At 43.7% G+C, this 27,822-nt stretch overlaps 1 protein-coding gene across 3 annotated transcripts in view; it reads right to left on the bottom strand.

Moving 5' to 3' along the window:
- Positions 1-5,965: 5,965 nt before the first annotated feature.
- LOC147894408 (uncharacterized) overlaps positions 5,966-27,822 on the bottom strand; it is a 69,466-nt gene continuing 47,609 nt past the window's right edge. The window contains exons 27-35 of one of the 3 annotated variants that reach the window (XM_087384442.1): positions 20,914-21,020; positions 11,513-11,620; positions 11,164-11,348; positions 10,798-10,962; positions 10,498-10,684; positions 7,265-10,367; positions 6,973-7,115; positions 6,597-6,840; positions 5,966-6,452 (exon numbers count right to left, since the gene is read on the bottom strand). In XM_087384442.1, the coding sequence (XP_087240568.1) occupies positions 7,063-7,115; positions 7,265-10,367; positions 10,498-10,684; positions 10,798-10,962; positions 11,164-11,348; positions 11,513-11,620; positions 20,914-21,020 (3,908 nt within the window). In that variant the 3' untranslated portion in view covers positions 5,966-6,452; positions 6,597-6,840; positions 6,973-7,062. The remainder of the gene's footprint in view (positions 6,453-6,596; positions 6,841-6,972; positions 7,116-7,264; positions 10,368-10,497; positions 10,685-10,797; positions 10,963-11,163; positions 11,349-11,512; positions 11,621-20,913; positions 21,021-27,822) is intronic. The other 2 variants (XM_087384441.1, XM_087384443.1) reach the window with 2 other exon arrangements.

Here is a 27,822-nt window from a genome sequence, read left to right as displayed (position 1 = left end):
TCTTTGTCTTCGACTGAAGCAAAATATAGAGCATTCACTACAGGTGCATGTGAGGCTATATGGCTCAGAAGACTATTTTCAGAAACATATTACTTTGATGAGTCAAAGCCAACAACAATATACTGTGATAATCAATCGGCTCAAGCATTGGCCAAAAATTCAGTATATCACTCCAGGACAAAGCACATTGATGTCAGAGAGCACTTCATCGGAGAAAGAGTGTTACTTGGTGACATCACACTGTAGCATTGTGATAGCAAAGAAAATGTTGCAGACATCTTTACCAAACCACTCGGTAAAGAGCTTTTCAAGAAAGACCGATTAGCTCTTGGTTTGATGCAGAGGAAGGACATTCCCATTAAAGGGGTGTGATGGAATGTAATGCTCAGTCCTTCTTCGATTCCCTAGAATCATCATCTTGAGGGAAGGCCTACTTCATGATGTTGATCTTGAGGGAAGGTGTTGAGAGTTCACGCTCAACATCATGTGATCATGTGTGCACAGCACCATCACGTGATCATATGTGCATAGCACTAACCTTATAGAGTGCTATATTTAGCTAGCCCCGACATCCAAGTGTTAATTGTTGGCACCTATTCTGCACCCGAGCACCCCTATCTTAGGATTGCAAGAGCGAGCATCTTCATGAAGCGCAACACCGGGTTGGGAATTAAACCGAACGTTTCTAAGTTAGTAGGGTAAGTGATCAGAACCGTCAACAATATATTTAGCTTGGTGTGACTTTGGAATAAAAATGCAGGAGGTAAAATTGAAATGACTTGATCATATGGATAGATAAGTTTAGGAAACACACACACACACACACACACACACACACACATGCACACACACACATGTATGCATTGCATGCATGCATATATACCACATACAGACACACATGCATACATCCACATACATATATGTGTTGGTAGGTAGGCATAGGGCTATACCCTAGGTCCAACACTATGGCACTTAGCTTAAAGGGTGTAAATTGGTAGAGGCATTATATGATACATATGGTAGCAACCTTGTGGGTTAATCGTAGATGCTGTGAGTGCACCAAGGCTCAATGTGATACATATGTTCATAGTGGGCATTCCCTTGTAACTCCTTGGCTACATGTGGTAATGGAAATGGAAAATTATCTAAGTGGCTTGGAAGCTCTTGTAATAGGCCCTTTGAGCCTTAACATTGGAGTTGAAAGGCAACATAGTATTGGGTTGCAAGGGTCGTTCATTGATGGAGTTAATGATGGATATAGCAAGAATTGTGAAGGGATTACTTGGTAGTAGTAAGTTAAAGAAGGTGACAAATAGAGGGCTACTGTATAAGTAGGACCTAGGTAATGGCACATGGCAAATGATTTGGCAAATGTAGGTGCAATAACGTGCATTTACTTGTTATGGCGATTAGAGAAGGTCACCTGATTTGCAACTCTCTAATTGGTTGAGGAGTTTTGGTTTATGGGGGGAGGGCATTGGATCCTTTTGCAAGATACTCTCGAATTCTTTAAGGAGTTTTGGTCTCTAGGGAGAGAACACTAGACCCCTTATGGGTATAGATGCACTTTGATTTACAAGATGATGACACGTCGTGGGTTAATGCCACATGATTTGAGTGCATGAGACAATACACAATGGGATTTGGTGCTAGCCCTAGGTCATTTGGTATGAAATGGCTAGGTTCCAATGATTGGGGGACCCCTAGCACATGGCTCTGTATGATCCCCCCCCCATGAATTGTGTTTCCAATGAACCTATCACTCTCTTTGGAAAAATGATAGCTACTACCCATTCCACAAGCACCCATTTTCCCTGCTCATTTGTCCTCCTCTTTCCATTGAGTAAAGTCTTCCACATTTGGCTCCTTAATGCATATACTTGATGCTTGAAGCTAGCGACCTTTATTTTTTAGAACAAACTAAGTGTGAATGTAGGGTTTATGCATTTCGGCTATATTGGACATCATGCTTATTTATATTTGCGAAAGAGGGTTATTTTATGTAGTAGATGGAAATGGCTTTGGGAAAAAGTTCACATGATCGACATTCTTTGGGTACTATGTACCTTATTTGATATTACAAGGTGCATGATTACATAAGATCTAAATGTGATAATGGCCTTTCTTTAAGCGTGAAATTTACAATATGTATAATTGTAATACTAGGGAGGGGAATTAAATTTGATAGCAAATTGCATTTCAATTACACATTGTGATTATTTGCGTTTTCTACATAGTTCTTAAAATACATATTAAAGAAGTAGATGTGCATCATGGAGTTTTACTTTTTAAGCATAGTAGCAAATATGCCCATTGATTTATGGTCATAGTGATGGAAATTCATATGCATAAGGTTTTATTATTGTAATATTTGAAAGAAATCGCCCTCAATTAATTCACATTTTCATATGAGGCTCAATTTCACAATGTGTATTGTTGGTTCACGTCTTAAGTGGAAAAGCATAAGTAGGAGCAAAGTTGATTAGGTTCTTCCATAAGCTAATTATGATATGTAGAGTTAAAATGTTTCCCTTGATCTCATGAGTGGCTTGAAATGTGTTTGTAAGCTAAAAGATGACGTTGACCTCCATAGTTCGTTAATGCTCCAACTTGTTTCATGGCTCTACTCCTTTGAAGCAACATCATCAAAGGTAAATATTCATGGCTTTAATTGATTTCGCCCTCTATTTTCTCATATTGTTCTTCGGTAGCCTATTGTAAATGCCCCTTATTTCATTATATTAATCTAGCTGTATGACTTACCCTAAGGAAAGATCAATTTTGTTTTCATTTTAGAAACTACTTAATTTTTGCATAAAATGAAAACACATGACAAATTTTAGCACTAGGTTGGACAAAATTCTTGTAAGAAGGATGTAAAGAAATGGTCAAACTTGGAAATAGGGTGGAAAGGGGGAGGGGAGGACCCAACTCTAATTGTGCCCTCTCACACCCATGTCACTCTAATAAATAGTATCATGTCTTACATTAGATAGTATGCCTAATAAGAGGCACAAAGTGCGAGCATCATTGCCTTTATTGTTAATGAACCATGAACTCAAAAGGTGGAACAAGGAAAGCAACTCATCGACATGGCTTGCTCAAGAAAAGAAACAAAAGAAAAGGTTACACCTAAAAGATGGGTGCACAAAAAGGGAGACACACCAAGGCATGCATTGTAGCGCGAAAATGAACTAGCAAAACATTGTGATTTGGCATTTAGTAAATCACATTGCCATAATAGACACTTCAATATCAATGATGACCTTATCAAAAGTTAAAACATTTCCATGACCACTATCTTAAGGGCAATGATAGCATTAGTCTCTTTGTCTCCTATTCGTGGTTACTAGTAAGATATGTTTGTCATGATTATGCAACCTATCTAAATATTGCTCAAAGCTCAGGCAAGAAGAGAGATGCAAAATTTAGTATCATGTTGGTCAAGCCACCTCAATTGACAATAAAAAATGTGTGTTGTATTACAAACAATAAGACACTCACCCAAGCATGTACACTAATGACATAGATAGCTTAATTCAAGCAAGTAAATGAATGAAGCAAGCACATCAACATAGCCACTTCACACAATCCAAATTGCGTGCAAGTACAAGCAATGGCATCAAACAACCTCTCTCTCTCATAATATATGGCTCATATTCAAATAAATATACTGAAAAGTAAAATATGGCTTATATTCAAATAAATACTGAAAAGTAAAATATGGCTTATATTCAAAGAAATACTGAAAAGTGAAATACTCATGCAACTACTAAGAGTAAAAGTTTGCAATGAATTCCTTGCTACTCACACCTAAGCTACATGGTGTGTACCTTGTCTTGAGCCTTTCCCCAATTCCCACTCAATAACTATTACTTGTTTATGTCCCTTGCATGAATTGCTCCCATTGATGAGTAGCCTTAGTAGATGCCTTGTTAAATGCTGTAATTGGGAAACTTGTTCATCTCTATGTCATATGCGTGTTAACATGAATCATCAGAATCCTGATAAAAGTTTGGGAGCCTTCTTTGTAGACTTCGTCTTTAGAGTAGAGGTCCTTAGTCTATAATCACAAGGGAATAAATTTTTACATGCTTTGGGGTTGAATATGTACGATGGGTCATTGTTGTAAGCATTCATAATGTGTAGCTGAGGGCCGTAACGAGTCAAATTCACACACAAGATAGTCAACTTTGCTACTATCATACTCCACAATATTTACCCCTTAAAGCCCAAAATGGAAAATTAAAAACCAACAGTGAACTATCTAGCCTTCCTTCCACCACACCCCCACCCCCCCACGCACGCGCACATTTTTTTGTGTGACAGACATGCCACCTTGCTCTCCTAAAGACACAAATTTTAAGACGTCCCTTTGAGCTGTAAATAAACACCACTACTTTTTTTAAGGGCGAGAAGTAAAAAATGCAACTACATAGGCAAGGAGGGTGCTAAAATAAGCACAATCAGTATGGAGTGACCATATTAGTGGTCACTTGTTCACGGATCCATGCCATCCAGAGGTTGATGTTCAGGTTTAAATGTCCTTCCAGGTATAAATAACCTGCAAATGGACCTTCTGCAAACAGTGTTCTCAATCGTAATAATGATGAGTGCAAATAGAAGTTGGTGCCAATAATCAGACAGTCTAGATATTGAGTATACTGTTATACTGAAGTTGTCTGATTATTGGCACCAACTTCAGTATAACAGTATACTCAATATCTAGACTGTCTGATTATTGGCACCAACTTCTGATTATTCAGAAGTTGGTGCCAATAATCAGACAGTCTAGATATTGAGTATACTGTTATACTGAAGTTGGTGCCAATAATTGATTATTGGCACCAACTTCTGATTATTATTGGCACCAACTTCTGATTATTCAGAAGTTGGTGCCAATAATCAGACAGTCTAGATATTGAGTATACTGTTATACTGAAGTTGGTGCCAATAATCAGACAACTTCAGTATAACAGTATACTCAATATCTAGACCAATTGGGAAAAGATGCTTGCTAACATACATAATTGATCAATTAAGTATAGATCATACAGTCATTCTCACAATTAAAACGGGGACTGAAGATAAATCTATTACATTTTTGCTTATGGACCATGCACGGCATCAAAATGTAGAGTTTTTTCGACTCATGCCATCCCGTCAGTGGACACTTGCTAGGAGATTGTAGAGAGCGTCACTGCCTGCTATTGGAGATCTAGATGCACAAGAGGCTACTGATGGCACCCAGGTCCACCCAGCTCATATCTTGGCCAGCATTTGGACGGATATTGTACATGCCGTGACAGCTATTTGGTCTAGGATGCAGGGTTCTTCTAGGTCTAGGAGGACCATTTTCTCAGAATGTGGAGAGGCTGTCCTGGTTCTTCTCTAAATTTTCATTTGTTCAGACTATTTGAGTGGTATTTTAGCACGGGTTTTTCATGCTTTGCATAATATATCTTTGCCTTCAGTTTCTTGTCTCAGCTGTTTCTTTCAGACTTATTTACTCTATTTCAAGACAACAAAAAAAAACACAACTACATAAGCAGGGATATCATTGAGGTCTGGCAGGGTGCTAAAGGAAGCACAATCAACCAATTCTGGAGTATTCGTGCTGCTGAGCCGACTGCTTCGAAATCGGAACTGCGCTCCTATGCGCTCACGGCTAGATTCAAATGCATATCAAGATTCAATGTGATTCAGTCATAGCGTGAATTGTGAATTGATTCATTCATAGTATGAGAGAGGGACAGCAGCTAATAGCAGCGAATAGGATCCCCCCCCTCTCCCTATGCTCATGAGAACTTTGTCTCAAAAATTACATGAACTTTGCAATTGAATGAAAACCCACTAGTCATTGGTCAGAACACGATTGAAAATGAATCTGGGTCCAAATAATTGATCAATTAGGCAAACATAGTACTTTCAAATTATACGTGGACCAGAGATAAATTAATTCAGTTTTCTTATGGACCAAGTGAGGCTTTTACACTCTTGCTCATAAATTACCAACTTAAAACTGATCAACTTTGTATTGGAACTTCAGGAGTCGATGACAACCAACTCCTTTTATTACAATCGTTCCATTGTGTTACATGGCCAAAAACAGCCTCCATCGTGGTCACTGTATAGCTGTTCAACAAATAAATTGCACTAAGCTTATGACTACACCTTGCAAGAATTGGTTCACTGTGTTTCCTGCTTCCCTTCTATCCAATAAGCCTTAAAACGGGCTTCAACTCTTCAACCAATTTAGTTGCTGGCAATATTGCCAGTACACCCTTTACTTCCAATTACAAATTCCAGATACATATATACATACAGAGAAGAGTGATGTTTAATTGGTGCATTACACAGCTGCCTTGCTTGAAGTCGTTCTATTTGTAGAGGTCGTTCCTTGCAGCAGCAATTGTTCTAGTTCCAATGTTCTCCTACCAAAGGATTGAAATCTTTTAAGGCCATATATCAAAATACAAAACGAATCAAAATGTAGAATGTTAAGTAATGAATAACACAAAGCCTAGTTTCTTCACCCATGAGCACCAAGATGACAGAATACACAAAAGCATATGCAGCATGACACAAATGCATACCCATTGGTCTCCTAGAAAGCCTTTGGGAAACTCTGTGATCTGTGAAGCAGGTGTGACCACTGTTTCTCTCACTAATAATTGTGAAGACCAATGCCTCAGTTTAGCTAGCTGCACGGATTATGCTGGCATGCTTCCCTCACTTATGGTCAGAGAAATCCAAATAATGTAAATGACGGTTGTGCTAGCTCACGCTTTGCCACCTTTAAAAACAGCTTTATAAACCACCAGGAAAGGAACAATCTGCCTGCGAACACATTGACCATGCAATATAATAACCTTTAAAACAAACCTATTCTACAAACCCCAAAAAATAAGAAGCATTGAAATAAAAATATACAGCGAAACCCAAAAGATGAAAATGCAGGTTATCACTTACCAAAATTTCAGCATAGAAAGTTATCCTTATGAAGAGTCACAATTATGGCAGGCTGCAAAGAATGCTTTAGTCAGCTGCTTCCATTAGCTTTTAAGACATGTCTCCTGAAAGGCACCCCAAACCACCCTTCTCCTTTCCCCACCCTGAACAGCGATGAGAAATAAAACACCCTTTTGTGAGAGCATGCTTCAGTATTGTAGGTTTAATTATGTATTGACATCTATGTTTCAACTTGAGACTAAGAAAATACCATAAGAGCCATAAGAGAATGCTACGTGGCTAGTTGAAGAACCTGCTATGTAAAAGAGCTGTGGTGTATTGGGTTGCTTCTCTAAACTGTGTGATATTTTCCAATTATTCTCTTCCCCACAGACTCCCTTTACACCTTGAGCATTCATTACTCGTACGACACCAACATCATGTAAGAATGGAGAACCCATATCCATCAAAGTCTGTGACTCTGACCATGCTATATGACGGCTTTCGAGTTTAGTCATGAATAACTCTGGATGAGACTCTGCTTCACTGTTTACATAACTTGTAAGGGAATGCTGCCGGTTATAATAAAATACGACTGCAAAATCAATAATAACGCTTCCAGAACGTTTCCTCAAAATGTGCACATCCTTTATGTCGACGTCAGCCGTTTTTGCAATGCTCTGCCTAAAATCATTTTCAGCTGCATCTGTGAAATCAGAAAGCTTTGCACCTGGAAACGTGAGGCTTGCCTCTACAATGGTCACAGGCCCACATATGTCTGTATCACTCTCACTGAAGCCATCTGCCGCACTATCAGAAACCCACCAGCTTGAAGGGTATCTTTGCTGTAGAAAGTGTTTCAAAGTCTTGGAGTCAACTACTTCATCCCTTATATCAGCTACAGGCATATTCCATGTTGTATGGGCCCTTCTATTTTGAGGGATAAGCTTTTCCAACAGTCTGACAACTTCCATCCCCCTTCTCTTATCTGCACACATAACAGCCAAGCATTCAGCAGCACGGTGCTGCAGAATCATGTCAACACTGTCATCCACCAGTGATGCTAATTTAGAGACAATCCCCAAACGGAGTGCGACATCCACGGTAGTGCTACTAAGATGAGCCAGACGTAGCATAAGCATCAAGCTGCAAAGTCGAGGGTCAGTTCCAGTAAAACCAGCCACTGAAGGAGGGACATCTAGATCAAGTAAAGAGGCTAGAGTATGCATCAACTCTTCAGAACTCATGCAATCTGCAATGTCTGAATGAGTTGCAATGCAATGAAAAAGAAGGATTGCAACTTGAGTAAGACCCCGCCGTTCTCTGCTGCTCCCACCAGTGATAAAATCAAACACTGGGAAAAATATGTCGAAGTTGGAGTGGCGCAAAAGTAAGGGCGGCCGTAATTTAAAAAGTAGAAGTAATGACAACAGCAATCTTCTTCTATCATCAAAGTCAAAGCCTTCAGAATTGAAATTGCTTGTCTGTGCTCCAACAACTATAGTCTTTCGAACTTCCCTCACAAACCGTTCTTCTAGAGGGACACCAAAGTCGAATTCTGGGTTTCGTAGGAATTGGTCTATGTAAAAGCCGCCAAGGTATAGCTCCCGAGAATAATCAACATCTTCAGTATCCCTGTACAGAGGTCTTGCATCATTCTCTATTACAGTGGCTAAGGTCCAGCGCAAGAAGACTGGCTGGCCTTGTGTCATTGCCCATGGTGGAACAACAGACAAACCTTCATTTATAAAACTCTCACGTAGCTGTTCCATTTCATGTTCTATCCTGGACTTCAGGCGCAGCCTGGTTCCCTCGTCCCAAACAAGCCGTGGTGACCAATGATGCCCAACATACACATCGCATGCTTTTGAAGGTTCACGTGCTAGCATAGACAGAAAATCAATGGGAAAGAGCGAAACCATTGTCTTCAAAACTAAGGGATCCATATTATCTTCCATGCCTCGTTCGATGATATGTAAAAGCTCATACATGTCTGTTGCTTCTCCTATTCCTTCCAAAGGGTTCATATGGCGAGGCTCAGTTGCATTTGATCCTGTTCGACAGTATGCAAGGTCCTTGATGAGTTTTGTTCTCCTGCTTATACCGCTGCCAGCTAGCAAAAGTTGACCCAATATCTCAGCAGCCAGTAGTTGGCCAGCCTGGGGTATTTTATGTGGTTCTGCCTCATCTCCATCTGTCGATCTACTTCTCATGAGAACTGGTGTATTAATTTTACAAAACACTGCCAAGAGGGGAAGCAGTAGTCCACAGGAAGAGAAGTAATTTGTGGCTACTATAGTTGCTGGAATGCTCTCACTTAAAAGCAAGACAGCTTCTAATGTTGACATGAATACTCTATTGTTCTGTTTGATAGAGTCTTTTGAAGCTGAATCCCACAGTTGCAGAGCAAGAGAATTCATAACCTTTGACTCAAGAAGTAGATCCTGACAAACTTGACATTCTGCCAAAGCCTTTATGATTGATGCCAACTCAATCTGTACTTGAGGAAGGCTACGCCCCGATAGAACAATCTCTGCCATGAGAGAGAGATTGAAGTGAACAAGGATGTCTTCTCTTCCTGTCTTGGCAGCATGTTTCAAGCACTCCCTTAAAGCAGTCAGTGTACAAAGAGACTTTTCAACTTCCTTAGAACCGAGTCCAATCTCTTCATTCAGAGTCTCAATTCTTGCATGATCAACTAAAAGAGACTTTTCCACTTCCTCAATCTCTTCATTCGTAGTCTCACTTCCTGCATGATCGACTGGCCTTTCTGTGTCCTCAATGGTCTCAGGATCACCTTTTTGATCAAGGGAAAGGTCTGTTATTTCTTCAGTCTCCTCAAACATTGGCATCAAGAGATTACTCTTATGCAGTTCAATGTAACGTTGCATAATATCTATATAAAAATGACCAGGAGGCAGAATGAAGCCTTCCCATGAACTACTGCCGAGCCCTCTTACAAAGAGACCATCAGCAAGGACTTCTTCTGCCAGGCACTCATATTCAAAATTTTGCAGCCATTCAATTTCATCGCCAAGTGATATATCCCCTGTGGCTAGTGCAAGAGTGTGTTGATGTAACCTGTCACACAATCGCTTTAAAAGCTCTGCTCTCACGTTATTTGTCCATATTCCCTCTGGATGTGTAAACTCCGAAGAAGATGCAGCAATAAATTTCTCTGGACCGTCTGCTTGCAACAAGCTTGCGAGGAGAGGCCTCGGGATGAGTTTTGAAATAACTCCACGAATTGCTTGCTGCCTTGGTGAGGGTGAGGAGCCACCTGCTTGCTGCAGTGTACAGACTAGGGACCTGAGAACATCTGCTGAAGAGTACAACAATGCTGACTTTGAATCTTGTGCTTTTAAGACTGAGTCAGCTGGTGGAATGGCCAACAATAGCAAAGGCAAGTACCAACCCTGAAACAGAGGCATCCAAACGAAGCATCAATGAGGCCTCCACATCTGATAGAGAGCATTGAAACTAAGGAGGCTTGCTCAGATAAGAAACAAAAAGTTGCTCCCAAATCAAGCAGAGTTGGTAGTGGACCTGTTTGAGAATTCGATCACAAGAGGATTCATCTTCAGCAAAATGCTTCAGACAATCTAGGGCAGCAAACGATACTGGACTTGGTCCAATTGGTGGTTTAGCTGTTGCATCTCGTGCTCCTGAAATGAGAGACCACCAAAATCCTTTTCTCCATCTGATGTCATCCCGCAGAAGCTCCTTCCCAGCTCTGCCATCCCATCAACAAGACGGAATAAATAGTCAAATTTTATAAGTAGCTATCGTAGTTTGAAATATACGATCTGTTCTCACATTGTAAATAGATTCTTATAAGCAACACACCTTGACGATGCCAATGTTCCTAAAACAAGCAATGCACCTCCAACAGCACACTCCAGGCCTGAGTTATCACTGATTTCTGGAAATGCCCCATCATCTTCAAGTCTTGTACCAAGTGAGAGTACACTCAAAGCAAAGTTCAGAGAGGCCTGAGGCACTCCCACCTCCCTGGTACATTGAAAAACAGTATACAGTAGGAGGCAACAATTACATTTAGGAGGACAACTTCCACATTGTCAAAGAAATTTATGCCCTCATTGATATCAAGCAACCACGAAAGGAAGAGCTAAGATACTCTTATTAAGATGACGAAAGACAGATCACTGCAAGTACAATACAGAAAATAAACTGGTTTGAAGCTAGTCATACGTTTGTGTGCTGCTGCAGTAATGCCTGAGAATTGTAGTTGTTTGCAGTAGAATGTCAATCATAGGAGGAGGCGATTCATCCTTCTGTGCCAAACAGGTCCGAAGTGCAGGAGTTGCTAGATTGATCACCATGGATTCCACGTCACTTGACAATGGAAGCTCAGGGAAACGATCGATCAGATATGCCTGAATCCATGGATTTTCATTCATTTAGGAGGATTTCAAATAAATCCAATATCTAGTAAACCATTTAAAAACTCTGTCAAAATTTTATAACTTTATACATTAGAAATGTCTTTAAAGCAAGGGCAAAGCTCATTGCAACTGGAGTATCAATCATTTTCCTCAACCTGGGCCCGTAGCAGTAGGTGAATTCGAGAAGTTTCTTTCCTCCAAAAGGGACTTGAAGAGGTAGAGGATCCTGAATTCATCAAGCCTGCCATGCATTTTTGCAGATCCTGTCCAGTTTCAAGAAAGGACTTTTGATTACATCTGCAAACAACTTTGTATTTTCTGTATTTTTTTAAATCTATCATTCACACGAGACTTTGAAATGACCATTGCGCTCATGGTCATTTCTCAGTGACCAGAGCTACCATTTCTCAGCTCTGAGCTGAGAAATGATCGTTGCACCAAAATTGGAAACTCAAAAGCTCTCCACATGCCTTTCTGCCAGGAATTGCAGAGAAACCAGGACTCAAGAGACACTATGAACCATGGATATAAGATGAAACAGCCCAGAAATTTAGACAAAGAAAAGAACCTTCTATTAGAAAACTTGAGGGAATGATACAAACCCAGAAATGGTTCTAAATACGAGGCCTTGGGGTGAAAACAGGAACCCAAAAGCTGATGCTGCTACTACATGCAGGTATGTTTCCAAATAAAGGAGAAATTCTTTGGTGATATGTTCACTAAAACACTGAGATAAGAAAGGAAATTCAAAACCCCCACCACAAAGGGCTGATTTTACAAAGAATATTACAAAGATTTAGCCAAATGGCTGAAACAGTGGGTAGGGATATACCAAACTCCCCACAAGAATTAAAAATTTAATAAACTTAGCTAAACAAGTCCTCTTGCATGGAACAAGGACTTTTTGACCTCGGAGTAACACTGCACCTGCTTGGCCTACTTATGCACAAAACTTCACAAATAAAATGTAGACTGAAATCATTTTGTACTTACCACTTGCGTCACTGAGGAGAAGGTTGCAACCATGTAATTGTCACATGCTAATAAACAATGGAAAGAGGTCCGTGACTGAATCTGATGAGAGGAGAAAATGTACAGCCCAAGCCTAGCTTGCTTCACTAGGGAGAGGGAGAAGGCTACAAATTTGTGCATGCTGATAAAGATGGAAAGAGCTCACTGAGTGAACCTGACCCGGGGGGCATGTACAGCCCCAAGCTAGCTTCCTGCTTAACTAGCTAATCCTGTGGGCTGGGCAAGCAATCCTAAGAAGAAACTTTGCCTTCCTGGTTTTTGAATCCATTTCCATGTACTTCCAGCATCACAAAGGAAGTTCATCTCTAAAGAATTCTATAGCATCAAAGATGATCTCGACAAACCACCAAAATGTACAGAACTTCAAGAGCACACACACACCCCCCCCCCCCAAAAAAAAAACCAAACTAGGGCTATCCGTATGAAATTTCTCCTAGAAGAGGGAGAGAGAAAGAGTGTGTGTGTGTGTGTGTGTGTGTGTGCGTGCTGCTGGACTGCATATTAACTTTCAGAAGTCGAATCTTCTAGCATTGAAAGAAGCTGATTGGCATGCACTTCTCTGGCCAGGCCACATTATTTCATCCCATACTATTGTGAGGCATTTAGGGTATCCCATTGGCTGGAATATTACCCCTCAACAACAGCTTAAATGGGTGCTTCAAAAGATTAACAAGAAGCTGGAATACTAGCACTTGTCCACTTGGCCTCTACATGCTCGACTTCGGATAGTGCAGTCCATCATTATGGCATATGTGCAATTTTACTTGCCTCTTCTTCCCTGGTCTATTAAGCACTTGGCTTCCTATATGTCCCAGGCTATGGAGATATTTTGGAAAAGCAAATCTCACAAAAAGGCTTTGCGATTACTTCCCATGCAGTCTGTTTGTTCTCCTAAGACTCATGGGGGACTGAATATACTCAATCTTCAGTTTCATATGTTAGCAAGAAAGAGCACAATGATTGCTGATTTTTTTCAGCAAAAACAGCCATGGGCTATTATGCTAGCAGCTATGTGTGGAAACATGACGTCCCATGCATATGGGCATTGGATTACAGATCACTGGGGAGCAGTCATGACCACATTTCAGGGGAAAATTCCTGGTTGTCCTGTTTCTACTGCTTTTATTCATGATTGGAAGAGAATTCTTTCTAATGCTAAATGGTCAGGTGCTTCTTCCCATCATGGTAATTCTCTTCGCTTGGAAAGCATCCATTGGAGCAAGGTGTTTGAATCGCCTCTTGCTTTACAGGCACCTATTAAAGCATATAATATTATGAAATTGGGCATAAGACTTGTCGGAGACGTTGTGGATCAACATGGTTATGTGCTTTCATTTCCACAAGCTTGCAGGACTTTCCCCTTGGGTCTGCATCATAGACCCATTTGGAGAACACTTACAATTATGTTGCAGCCATTTGTTCCTGTTCCTCCACTGTTTGTACAGGACAGATTACTAGACTGGAATCTGATTTCCTCATCTTCTGCTACCTGTTCACTTTCAATGCATAATCTAGCTTCCTCGATGGTCTACAGATTTCTTCTTCCACCACCATGGATTGATAAGCATGCCAACACTCTTTGGAATTTGGATAGGCCTTTATCTTGGTGGCAATCACAACTCAAGAAAATTTGGAAAGCCAAATTGCCATTGAAACAGAGGCTTTTCCTTTAGAGATGTATAGTGGGAGCTTTTTCTCTTGGGGTGAAATTGACAGCACGTCATATTGCTTCCTCTTCCTGCCCCCATTGCTCTCATCCCCGCGAGACAGTTCCCCACTTGTTATGGTCCTGCCCGCACTCTCGAGTATTGATCACTCATGTCTCTCATTTGCTGCGGCTTCGGTTTCCCTCTATCAGATTCGGGAAACTCTTTTGGATGTTTGGATGCTTCTCATCTCAGATGTCTCCTTTCCTCCTTTTCTTTCACTGGGCTCGTTTTTGGCTACTATGGACCATTTTGACACAAAGATTGCATTCTAGGATGAGACAACAGTTTCCTCAGGCATATGCCTTCTTCAGAATGTCCCTCAAGTAATCTTTATATGATAGTTATGCTACGAAGGACTTGGATCTAGTCTTGAAGTGTTTTCTCACTGTTTTTGAGATCTTCCATTAGGCTCCTTTTGGAGTCTAATGCCATGTACATTGATTTCATGTTAATAATATAGCTACTGGTTTCACCAAAAAAAAAAAAAAAAAGTGTGTGAAGTGTGTGTGTGCTACCTAAAAGTAAGTGTGTGTGTGTGTGTGTGTGAGTGTGTGAGAGGTGTGTGTCTTGATGTGAGAGAGTGCGGCCTCTGCTCTCCAACCTCGCCAAGGATCCCGTACAGGCTCCCCTTCCGTCCGTACAGGCTTCCCTTCCGTACAAGCATCTCCGTACAATCCAGGCCTTTCCGTACAGTCCCGTTGGTATAATCCCCGTACAGTCTCCGTACAATCCAAGCTTTCCGTGCACTCCGTACGATCTCGTATCCTTTTCGTACGATTTTTGGGTCTTTCTCCTATGCATTACCATACAGTTCTCTTCCGTACAATCTCCGTACAATCCAGGCTTTCCGTATACTCCGTACAATCCCATATCCTTTCCGTACGATTTCTGGGTCTTGCTCCTATGCATTACCGTACAGTTCTCTGTCTCCTTTTCTTTCCCTCTATACTTCTCCGTACAGTCTTTCTTGCCTTGCCGTATTTCAATCATGGCTTCAGCTTCGGATGTTTGTACATATGCTCGAAAAGAAAGACCCGCAGATGCCAAGTGCCGTCCTTCACAGCCTGCATCACAAGATGATGAACTTACTATGGAAGCTCAATACGTGTTTGATACACTCAAGGATGACTTTCAACAGTCACGACAGGAATGGGGCAAATCAATTCCAGAGATCACATACAAATTGAAATTGCCATCCCTCGTGAATCCTCTCATGAAGTTATCTCAAACTGCGGTAATAATTTTCTTTCCAGGAAGAATTCCAGCAGCCAGTGATGTTGCCCAGTGGATTAAGTCCATCCTTGGAGGATGCTTTGTAGAGGGAGTATATTTTGCATCTAGAGGCTTTTATGAGGTACATTTATCAGATGCTTTGTGCAAGCAGAGGCTACTTGAACTTTCTCCCCTCTTTTATGGGAAGCAGATGGTACATGCTATGCCCTGGTCCCCAAACAAGGATTATCAAAGTCTTATACGACATCATTGTCCTATATGGGTTGAGGTTGTTAACTTCCCGGATTATATGCATGAAGAATTGCCTGGCTTGGCTGCTTCCTTGGGACGGGTCATTTGTCCTCCACGCCCTATGAGAAACCGTAACAGGTTCTACATTCTCTGGGACACTGATACACCTACCCCTCCTTCTATTGCAGTGGAATTTGAGAGAGTGCAATTGGGAAAAAAGTATTTTCAGTTGAAATGGGATGTGTTTGCAGGAGCTTGTTTTGCTTGCCATAAATTTGGGCATCTAGCCTCTGAATGCCCAATGGTTCTGCATCAGCCCCCTCCCAATGCCTTGCCGCCCCAGACACTAGAAAAGAATGAGAATTTGCAAGCTAAGACAGCAAATAGAAATGGAGCAAAGAATGCCAAACCAATTAATCAAGTGCAATCACTTGCTGGAAAAGGAAAAGATAAAGAAAAAGAGAAGATGAAGGAATCTGCAGGAACTGATCGGGATGGTTTTCAACAGCCTAAGAAGGTAGTTGTATTGAAGCAACGCCCCTTTCAATCTCGTCAATGGGATGCTTCTTCTCCCTCACCAGGACAGGCTTCTACTTCAGCTCCTGTCCTTCAAAATTGGGTGGGGGTTTTGAAGAAGGGCATCCCCATATGTGATTCTGAAGAAGGGGAGAATGCTATTTCTTTCATGGATCATGAGGGAATGCAGCCCATGCAGGCAAAGGCTTTGCCTCTCTGACATCTTGTTCTATCCTTATACTTTACTGTATATACCTCTTTCATGCATTAAACACTTTAGTGCTTTACATACAATGTATAGAGCCTCTGCAATGTCTCAAAGTGGAGGCTTTTATGGAATTATGTACATAAAATGCAGCCAAATATTGTGTGTTTGCAAGAGCATAATCAACACTCTAAGGTTGGTCATCATGATTATTTTGGCGGCTATGACATATACTATGCTGGTACCACCACCTACTCACGTGTATGCATACTGATTAGACATGTTTCTGAAATAGTGGAAATGGATGATGCTCTTACCTTGGAGAGGCCTTTTACTGATACAGAACTTGATAATGCATTGTTCCACCTCAGCAAATACAAGTCCCCTGGCTGGGATGGCCTTACGGTGGAATTTTATATTTCTTTTTGGGATGATTTGAAAGATATCCTCTTGCAAATGATCAATGTTGCCTGGCAAGAAAATCAGTTACCGCACTCTTGGAAGCATGGCATAGTTAAACTTGTGCCCAAAAAGAATAGTACAGTCCATTGTAATGTCCTATGTTCATTTCTTTTTGCCTTTGCTACATTGGTCATCCAAAGATATTTCAGCCTTTATGTCTCAAGCTATGGAGATGTTATGGAGGACAAAAACTGCTGTGAAAGCATTGAGACTGATGAAGATGGAAATGGTGTGCTCTCCTAGGATGCATGGTGGACTTAATATCCTTAATATAAGATATCATGTACTTGCAAGGAAGGCGACTATGCTCCATACTTTTTTCTGCCAACAACAGCCATGGACTTGTATGATAGCATCCATGTGTGTCAACATGAGGACTTCTGCTTATGGTCATTGGACTACAGATCATTGGGAGGGGAGGTTGTCATTGGGAGATTTGTAGGGAAGATACCTGGCTGTCCTTTCTCTACTGCTCTGATACTTGACTGGAAACAAATACTTTCTAAGGTCAAATGGGCTCCTGACAATTGCTCGGGGACAAACTCAATGAAGAAAGAAAGTATTCATTGGAGTGCCATCTTTGACATTCCACTAGCTTTACAGGAACCTACTCGGGCATACAATCTCATGAAATTGGGAATTAGATATATACATGATGTAGTCGATAATCAGGGCTATGTCTTATCTTTTTCTTAGGCCACTGCTTCCTATGCATTGGGAATGCACCATAGGTCGATATGGAAGAAAATTGCTGATTTGTTACATCCTTTTCTACCTGTTCCCCCTATGGTTGACACAGACAAGCTTATGGATTGGCAATTGCAACCCTCTACTACATGCTCTCATCCTGTTCCTCTACCTGCCTTGACCTCCATCAAAGCCTACAGGCTTCTTCAACCTGCTCCATGGATTCAGCAATATGCTAATACTCTGTGGCATATCAGGAAGCCCCTCTCATGGTGGCGGAAGAATCTCCAGATATTATGGAAGTGTAAAATGCCTTTGAAACAAAGACTTTTTCTTTGGAGATGCATAACAGGCACATTGTCAATGGGAGTCACACTTGCCAAACGTCGCATTGCACCATCCACATGTTTACGATGTCAGGCTCCTTCAGAGACTATCCCTCATTTGCTTTGGCACTGCCAGTGTTCTAGGAACCTCCTCGGAAGAATTTCAGATCATCTTCGACTCCGTTTCCCGAGTCACAGATTTGGGAAACATTTCTGGTTGTTTGGCAGATTTATGAGGTCTTTGTCTCAATACTCACTATTTCTCTCTTGGGTGAGATATTGGGCTCTTTCGACAATCTGGAGTGACCATAATTTGGCATACTTGGGTCGGCAGATTCACAAGTCATATGAATCTTTCCGAGCCTCATTGCGGCAATCCTTATATGATGCCTGCCATGAGGGTGATATAGATGCTTCTTGCATAGGGCTTTTCTTTTTATGTTTCTGATCTTTGGGATACTCTCTATTTTGGAGACTTCCCATCTTGTAAATTTATGAGCAAATAAATACAGCACTGGATATTACCAAAAAAAAAGTGTGTGTGCTACCATGTGTGTGTGAGAGAGAGATCCCATGCTAGCCCTCGTGCTCCCATGCTGTAGCTGCTTGTTTCTCCCTCAGGTTTGGCGCCCGTTTTGTGTCCGTACGCTCTGTCAGAAAATTTGATTTTTTTTTTGGTAATGTCAAAAATCCATACAGCCAGGAAAAATCCGTACAGTTTTGTCCGCATAGTCCATACAATTTCGTTTGTACACTTTTGTTGTCAGAAAAAAATTTAAAAAAAAATAAATCGTACTGTCAAAAATCTGCGAGCTTTGGGGTTTGGACCAAAAATGCAGTAAGTTATTTACTGGCTTTATAGAGATAGCAATGCAGCTTGCATTCTCTCTAGGGATATCTCTGATGAGTGGACTCTTCATTGTTCAGTCCGCCAGGGATGCCCTCTCAGTGCTTTACTGTATGCCATTGCTACTCATCCTATGCTGCAATATATTGATCATCTTGTGGCTACAGGATCACTTCATGGCTTGGAATTGGATGCTAATCGCAGCATGGTTGCTTTGTGTTTTTAGAGGATGAGTTTGGGAATGTTCCTGGATTCATCTAGGTATATACCCTTTGAGGTGGGAACTCACTCGCCGACAATAAATTGATTGGGTTTTGGCTAAGCTTCAGAAAAAGCTTGACTATTGGAAACTGGCAACCTGACCTTTGCACGTTCGTCTTCGAATAGTGCAATCCATCCTTGTGGCATATATTCAAATTTATTTGCCATTGATCATGTTCACTGAGGCAGATCTTACATCTTCCATGTCTGTCTTAATGGTAATCTTTTGGCGATCCAAACATGGCAGAAAAAGTCTCAGGCTGCTTTCGATGCATCACATTTGTTCTCCCAAGATGCATGGTGGATTGAACATCATGGATATTCATGTGCATATTCTTGCCCACAGGCGAAAAATGTTGCTGCAATTTCTGCAAGGTGATCAGCCTTGGGCTCTTATGATTAGGACTCTGGTCACTCATATCAGTATTTCTGCGTTTGGTCATTGGCAACTCGATCTATGGGATTTCTTTTTTGGCTGCACTGATGGCACTTTGCCTGGCTGTCCTTTTGTCTCCCCCTTGCTTCTTGACTGAAAGCATGTTCTTTCTCATCTGGAATGGAATGGATGGCAATCTTTGCTTGGGAATTCTTTGAGAGCTGAAAGCATTCACTCGTCGAAAGTCTTTTAGCCTCCCTTGGCTTTACAGGAACCTCGACGTTCCTACTTTGTCTCGTTTAAAGGCATCACCTCGGTTGCTGATGTTATAGATGATACTAGTACTGTGCTCCCCTTTTCTTAAGCAACCACTACATATGGATTGGGCTGTCGTTATCGTCCTTTGTGTTGACAAATTACTTCTATGCTTTCGCCTTTTGTTCCGATTCCTCCTTTGGAACTCCAGGACCGGCTAGAAGATTGGACTTTGACTTCTCCAGGGTCCTCTTCTCGTCCTTTGAGGCTATCTCAGATTACTGTACCTACATTGTATAAAATCCTTTTGCCTCAACCTTGGGTTTCAGAGAGAGGTGATTCTGTTTGGCGAATGCATCGCCCAGCCAAGTGGTGGAGGAAAAGATTACAGCAACTTTGGGCCTATAAAGTACCGCTTCGGCAACAGGTTTTCTTTTGGCTAGTTCTTTTGGGAATGTTTCCATCTAGACAGCTATTAGCTCATCGACACATTGCTCCTGCACTTTGCCACAGATGTTTTGCTTCTTCGGAGACTGTGCCTCACTTGTTTTGGCATTGTTCGTGCTCTCGTGAGTTTTTTTATTTGCTTCGATAGCGCCTGCGAGCGAGATTCCCATTTGTTCTGTTTGGGAAGTTCTTCTGGCTATTTGGGTTTCATCCATCCAGACCGGAGTTTCATCTTTTCTTTGTTTGGGTTTGCTACTGGGCACTATGGACTTTATGGACATATAGGAATTGTAAAGTCTTTGGTGATCCTACTTTCTCTCTGTTTGGCTTTTTTAGGCGTTCTCTACAGCAATCTTTCTTTGATTGCTTGCAGACCCGCTGCATAGATCATGAGGTCTTTTTGGCATATACTGAAATTTTCAGTTGATGTAATTGTAGCACCTTATTTTGAGGTTGCTACCCATATGATATAATCAATCAAAGATTTCACCAAAAAAGAGAGAGAGAGAGAGAGAGAGAGAGAGACAGAGAAAGAGAGAGAGAGAGAGCACTAACAATTCTACGTAAAAAATATGTATAATGTGTTTACACTGGCTGCAACACAAAACGCCAAGTACTCTCTTGCAAAACAACTGTCAATTTTTCCGGAGGGCATCCCACAGGACTCCTGAAATATCCCATATTGATTTGTCAAGTTTAAATCTTCCCATTGCTTTTAAGAAAGAACAAAGATCAAGGAGCCCTGGCCATAAATGAATTATCTAGAGGGCATTATCAAGCTTGCTATAGAAATATATCCAAGGAGACATGTCAAAACATTTATTCCAAAGGGAGAGTAGAAGGGCTACTTGAATGCATGAGTCCATGGTCGTCCATCTCTTAAAATATGAAAAGTTATGCAAAAGGTAATGTGCTAAGTCCAAACTGGACAAATGAAAAATCATCCAAAGTTGAAGAGTAAGCACACACCAGCATAAGGCTGTTTAAAAAGGTAACTGGATCATTGATCTGGTAGTTTGGAAACTGCTCAGTGTCAAGAAGGTTTTCCAAATAGAAAGGAGCTGAGAACACTGAATCTGGTAAGAAAGACGTAAAACATTGGGTCAGCGCAAACATCCAATCAATACCTAAAAATGAAAATCACACCACATTTGTTAGAAAACTTAAGTCGCAGTAAAGCTTGAAAAGATCAGAGCTAGCGTAAACTATCCTGGTAAATGAAAACATAGAAGGTTATCCTTCTGAAAAAAGGACAATATATTACTCTCCAAATTTAAAAAATACAAAATGTGCAGTTTCAAAACCAATGTAATGCATCATGCCACCAGCAACCTTCTAGAGGTTAATGAGTACGGTGTTCAAAGAATTCTTAGGAGATTTTCTTAAGGTATTCTTCGATGACCTCTATGTGCACTCTTTCTTTTCCCCCCACAATGCAAAGACTTCTATGAAGTATGAAAGAAACCCCAAGAGCAAAGCTCATGGCAGAAATACATCATGCAAGGCATGAGAAACATAACACCTCAATTGGGTAAAAGCGTGCTCCTCAAAGCGAGGTAGAAAAGCACCAAAGTGGAGGGCCACCTCTTCATCGGACTGCTAGACCATCTACACATTCATCTTTGCAGACTGCTAAATTATCACACTTAGTACAAATAGCCATGGGACAGCTCCACACCTCATTTCACTAGTTCCGCATTAAGATTGGACGAGAGTTCAAGGCCACATGTCATCGCCATGAGTTGAGACTTTCCAGCCTATGTGATTTGCATGAGGTCAAGAAACAGGTGCTTGAGATGCCCTCAATATAGCGAAATTTGTGGGAGGTACCATCGCCTCTTCGAGCATGGTTAAGTTATTGAACACTGAAACAATGATGCACTGCCTTCTCTGTTTCGCACATCACAATTGTTAGACAGACACTCTAAAAAAGGCTCACGAGTACCTCACTAGAAGCACTTATAGCAGTGGATCACAGACTTCTTCTAGATGGGAGATGACCCACTTAGTGGGAGTCTTGAATAGACAAAAGAAGCCTAACATCTGGATACACCAGACTAGTATGAGCACAACTTCCCAAGAGGAGAAGCTGTCATATTACAGCCAACGAAAAGGGTTATTTGATTTGGAGGATACACCGAATGATAGGTTTAAGATTTCCTCCATTCATTGGTGGGAGAACTATGGGAAGATGCTCCATTGCTGCAAAGTTTGGTCATTCACATACTCAGCCATTGTGCTAGCTTTTGGCTTGTTGAGAGCTTGTGAAGCAATTTTGGAAACATTGCATCTTGAAAGAGGAGCATGCTTGGGGTTCAAAAGGCAAATGATCTTGTATTGTTAATGCAAATTTGCTTGTGTTTTCTTAACAAGTTTAGGGCAGAGTGCACTCTTGAACCATATATTGGATTTCGACCTATGAGGATTATGACAGTGATGCGACAGAGGATGCTCTTGAGCAGGATGATGATGGGGCCCAACAACATGATGATAAGGCCTCTATCACTATGCCATCTTCAAACCTTAAGGGCTGACTCCTTGGCTCTCATTACTTGACTCTCAAGTCAGTTTTTTCCTTTGCTTGTATTTGCATATTTATATGCTCTATGATCTATAGTATTCTGCACGTCTATGGCATTCTGCACATTGCAATCAAGCATCTTCATCAATGTACATTTCAGTTTTCCATGCATTCTTTGTGTGGTTTTAAACGTTTAAAGCTGAAATGGAAGAGCTGTTAAAAGCGATTTTATTTTCATATCCTTTTCCAGGAAAGTTTTTTCTGACAACGCCGACGATGGAATCCGGGAGAGACTGGAATGATTTTACAAGGAGACTAGGCCATGGGGAGAGGACTTCAGTCAGCATTCTACCTGGCAAGACATAAAAAGTAATATATAGAGCCAAAGAAAAATGATGATTGGTGATAGGGGCTTCCAAGAAAGCGGTGAGGATTCCAAATGCACTGTTCCATGAGATTAAAGGTCCCATAGACCATTGCATAAATTTGACGAGGAGGTCACCCCCCTACAAGATGGGTGGGCTAGTTGGGCGGTTAATTCCATTCAACACAGCAGCACAAGCTCCAGTCCCTCACAATACAACGTAGGCAGGCCCTTTACGAGAGCAAGAAGGAACTCAGGAGGTACCTAGCCTCCGCTGAGCGACCCAGGGAGCACGAGTTGGGTTCTCAATGGCTAACAAACATCTACAAGAGTTGTAAGTTAGACCTGTGGGAGATGGAGATCCAATGCGCAGAGTACTCCTATTAATCCCCCACTACAAGATGAGTGTAGGAGGGATATAGGATGACAACACAATTGTTTTAAACCACAGGCTCCAGGTCGGAAGGGTCTCATCTTTGATAGTCGAGCGATGCAGAAGGCCAGATGCACTCGGACCTGCAGAATATCTTGGAGATCACTACCTCCTTTTACCTGCAGCTCTTTCAAGCAGAGGAGAAGACCCCTACGTGCTGGCAGCTCAGGCTGAGGCCTGGGCCGACACGCCCTGGATGGTCACCTCATACATCATGGCCCCTTCAAGGATGAGGAGCTTGAAGCCCTCACAGCTCTCCCTATGCAGAAATTCCAAGGCGAGGAAGGTTTGTCCCTGACATTGTTTTGCTGCTTTTAGAAGCACATTAGCACACCCCGCGCTCAACACTCCATGAGATTTTCAGCTCTAGGTAGCTCGCCTAGCCACTAGCCTGAGGTTGGATATGCCTCATTCTGAAAGGAAGAGACATCCACCAATGGTGCCTGATTGCCCTTTTGGACACAAAGGTCTTAGCTAAGGTCTTGAGCCTAGGGCTCAGTCCACATCTCCCCGACATAATCCATGATACCCATACAGATTTTGTTCAAGAGAAGCACCGTGGATAACATCTTCACTTAGGGGAAGGCATTGGATTGGGCATGAGAGGATCTGCCTCTTGCTATCCTCCCAATGGATTTCAAGAATGCGTATTAGGGTGGACTAGGTTTTCTTAAGAGGGCACCATGTAGGGGGGTACTTCCCTTTATGGAGGCACCTCCAGCTGGGTCCGCGGGGGGACATATGGGAGGCTTGTCACTCTCTGACGCACTGTCCTCCCCCTTAGCCCCATTCCTATTTCTTTCGCAGGTAGAGGCGCCAAGATACGACTCAAAGGAGCCACTTGGGGATGCAGGAGCTGCTCGGTGAGCTCCCCCCCTCTGACAGCGGCAGCTTGTAGGCTGCCCGCGGCTCCTGTTTGCCGCCCTCTGCCCCCTCCCCTTCCTCCTTGCCTTGCCCTCGCCCTCGCTCTGCCTTGCCCCTCCTCCCTCTCCGCTCCACCCTGCCTTCCCCGCTCCACCTCCGCCCCCCGCCTTGCCTTCTCCCGCGCCGCCTCCCCTTGCAGCTCCCCCGCCCCCACTCCACCCCTCCTTCTTCCGCCTCCTTGCCTCCCATTCCCCTCCTTGCCGCCTCGCACCTCCTCCTGCCCTTCTGCCCTCCCACCAGCGCGCCCCTCTCGCCATTCCGCCTCCTCCCCACCTTCTTCTTCTCCTCTTCTCCCACCTCTCCCGCCCTCCTTCCTCTTCTTCATTACTTCCTCCTCCTCCTCCCCCTTGCTCCCTCCTTCCTCTCCTCCCCTGTACTTTCCCTATCGCCCTCTCCTTCTCTCTCCTCCGCTCGCCGTCCTTTCTTTTCCTTTTTTCATTTGCCTCCTTGCAACGGGAGCATTCATGTTTGTTAAGGTGAAAGAAAATCTTGGTGGTGACCTTTGGTCTGGCTAGAGGGCCTCTATGGCAGCACCCTCGACTCCCATAGCCGTCAAGGTTCTTCTTTCCCCAGCTCACAAGCAACAAGTGCATCAGGCAGTTCAGTCCCTCCAGGACAAGGTGCTTGTGGGCAAAATTGTGGGCCTCACGCCTACACGGAGACAGCTATGAGAGTGGATCCAGGCGAGCTTGACATTAGAGGGCGACCACATCCAAGAGATCACCATCTATGGAGAGGCGTTTTCCTCATCTAGCTGAGCTCCCCTAACATCACCTCGACACTTGTGGAGTAGAGCCCCATACTCCTTGGCCCGCACCTTGTCTACCTCTTTCCTTGATATCATGAGTTCACAGTGGAGGACATGGATACGACACACCATGTTCCATGGTTTCCGGTTACACTCCGCTTCCCAAGGCTCCCCAAGGAGTATCAAGCCATCCTCCCTTCCATTGGTTGAGCATTTGGCACAGTGCTTGAGTCCCTGCCAGAGACGTCCGCCTCCGTTCTAGCAGATGATGGAGTCCCCAGGATCAAACTGGTGGTGGAGAGCCCGGAGTCCCTCCCAGAGTTAATCCTTCTCGAGACCCTGGAAGGGGGCACACTTCGCCAAAGGGTGGAGATCTCCGGGTTACCAGGCCAGTGTCTTCGATGCAAACAGATGGGTCACCTTGCCAGAGATTGCCCCCGTGGCCTCCCTCATGCGCCTCCCCCCCCTCCTCCACAGAGTAGGCAGAGTCAATAGGCCCGAGTTAAACGCCCTCTCAGGCTGGAGCAACCGGAGTCTTAGACCCCATGGGTTAAACCCTCGAAAGGGAACTGGACACAGGTTTAAAAAAAAAAGCAACCAAGCAAGCAGGCCTGCAAACGCCGCAGACAGAGGGCCAACCGCAGGGAGAGAGACAAGGTTGACCGAGAGGCCTCGAAAGAGAAACAGCAGGAGCCATCTCCCCCAGTAGTAGGGGCCACTGCCCATCCAACTGATCCTCCAACTTCGAAAGTTCAGCCTCCGCACCCACCCTTGTAGCCGCAGATGCTAGACCAACGAGGACCGTGGAGGAGCCGAGCCAGAGCCCTGGCGAGCCTAATCAGCAGGCGAGGCCTGAGGTCGCCCTTTTCCCTCCTCCTCCCCCTCCCTCCCCCCCAAAAAAAAAACCCCTCTCCCTTCTCTTCACTTCCCCCTCCCTCTCTAGGGTTCCCCCCGCCCCCTCCCCCCCCACGTAACTCCCCCTTCTATGGTCACTCTCACCTCCCGTCCCCCGCCCTTTGTCCCCCGCGTCCCTACCTCTCCCTCTCCCGCCGCCCATTGCCCCCCTCTCCGCTTCAGTAGCAGCTTCTTTCGCTTCGACACCCGTACCATTAGGCAAGGGAACGACGACGCCCCCTTCTGCTTCCTCATCGCAACAGCAGGTCCGCTCAGAGAGGGATCCTGAGGGACGAGGCTCGTCCTCTCGGCCAGCAGCTCCCAACCTCCAGCCTGAGCGTCCCTTACTGCAGGACTTCCAGAGGTTAGGACCCTTGAACTATCTGGAGATTCCGGACTCATACCCTCTACCATTGGAGGTCACACTCATGGTCCTTCAGCCCCGAAAGGGGGGTTTGATCAGTGCAGTGGGATCTCAGACACACCCGTTTGGAGATTTCCATTTGCCTCCACAGGGTTGGAGAAGTGGTCCCCGGAGGTGTTTGATGCTATTTTGGGTAATCAGATTATGCTCATGATGGACGACTGGATGGGACCACAGGGACTAGATCTTTGGTACGTCCATGCCGCGGATGTAAACTTTCAGCTGAGCTTCACACGCGAGGAGCCGGTGTGTGGTTTGGCGCCAAGAGTTATCAGATTGCCGATGGAGGCAAAGGTGGAGTAGGCACACTTCTGGCCTCTCCAGACGTGCGCGGAGTTATTCGGGGTGGAAGCCTCCTTCATTATGAAGTGGGCACGGAAGATCCGTATTGAGCCGGTATCCACCCTAGTACGACGCCGCATAGACACTGACTACTCGCCCTCCAAACCCCCAGCAAAATCACACAAGACAGTTTATCTAGGACAGGCACCCACTCACAAGAGAGCCTTGTTCCCGACTCCCCCGTCCTCATGAGCTTGACCATAGTGAGTTGGAACGTACACGGGCTCCACGACCGTGTTCGTAGCCAACCGCAGTACCTGATGCTCCGACAGATGCTGCAGAGGGCAGTGGTAGGGCGAGTGGACATCCTTATGATTCAGGAGCACATGTTTTCAACAGCAAACATCAGAGGATGCCATCACGTTCTTCTAGGGAGAGGTCCAGAGGAGTAGTCTCCCACAATAGGACGGAGCAAAGGGGTCTCCATCTCAGTCTCACAGACTTTGGCTTCAGAGGTCTATGATCATGGCGAGCTCATTCCAAGATGGGCAGTTTGGATGGGAGTTCAGACGGGAGAGTCCAAGATTGGAATCCTGAACGTGTATGCCCCAGCGTGTAGACAGCACCACCCGGCCTTTTGGAGGACGCTGTCAGAGTGTCTTCTGGATGTCGAATCCTGGATTGTTAGAGGAGACTTCAACCACCCGGAGTTTGGGGAAGAAAACCAGGGCAGCATCTCGTTCTTTGAGATGCCAGCAACAGAGCGTAGTACCTGGGAGCAGTTCATTTTCATGATCAATGGTAGAGACCCGTGGAGAGAGCCAGAGTTCAACAGGACTCCTAGCAGCTTCTCTTCTCCTTTGGACAGAGGAGACACGATGGATTGCTCGAGAGATTAGACCGTTTCTATGTTGGGGACTGGGCATTACACAGAGGTGGCACTACCGGGGTTTTGACAAGTACCACGATGTCTGACCACTCTCCAGTGGTACTTCACTTGGATCAGCCTCACCGAGGTCTCTCCCAGAAGGGGGTCCGCATTCCAGAGGACCTCTTGCAGGACGAGGAGATTCAGCAGGTTGTGGCAGAGATCTGGAAGCTCTCAGAGATGGCACCGAGTGAGGGCTGGGTTGCGTGGGTTGCCAATGCGATTCAGAGGAGCAGTGTGGAGCTACAGACTCACGCCCTTAGGCGGAGGAGGACCCTTCAGGAGCGCGAGCAGGCTTTGGGGAGAGACCTCACCCCCATCAAGAGGCTCAAGGAGCAGGACCTAGTGTCTCAGTGGCTT

Source organism: Dipteris shenzhenensis, chromosome 14 (genome assembly GCF_047967505.1).
Source record: "Dipteris shenzhenensis isolate YYH24624 ecotype China chromosome 14, Dip_SZ_1.0, whole genome shotgun sequence".
In the NCBI taxonomy this organism is placed as follows: domain Eukaryota; kingdom Viridiplantae; phylum Streptophyta; class Polypodiopsida; order Gleicheniales; family Dipteridaceae; genus Dipteris; species Dipteris shenzhenensis.
The sequence above is the reverse complement of the archived record's forward strand: the minus strand, read 5'-3'. Positions and strand labels throughout refer to the sequence as shown.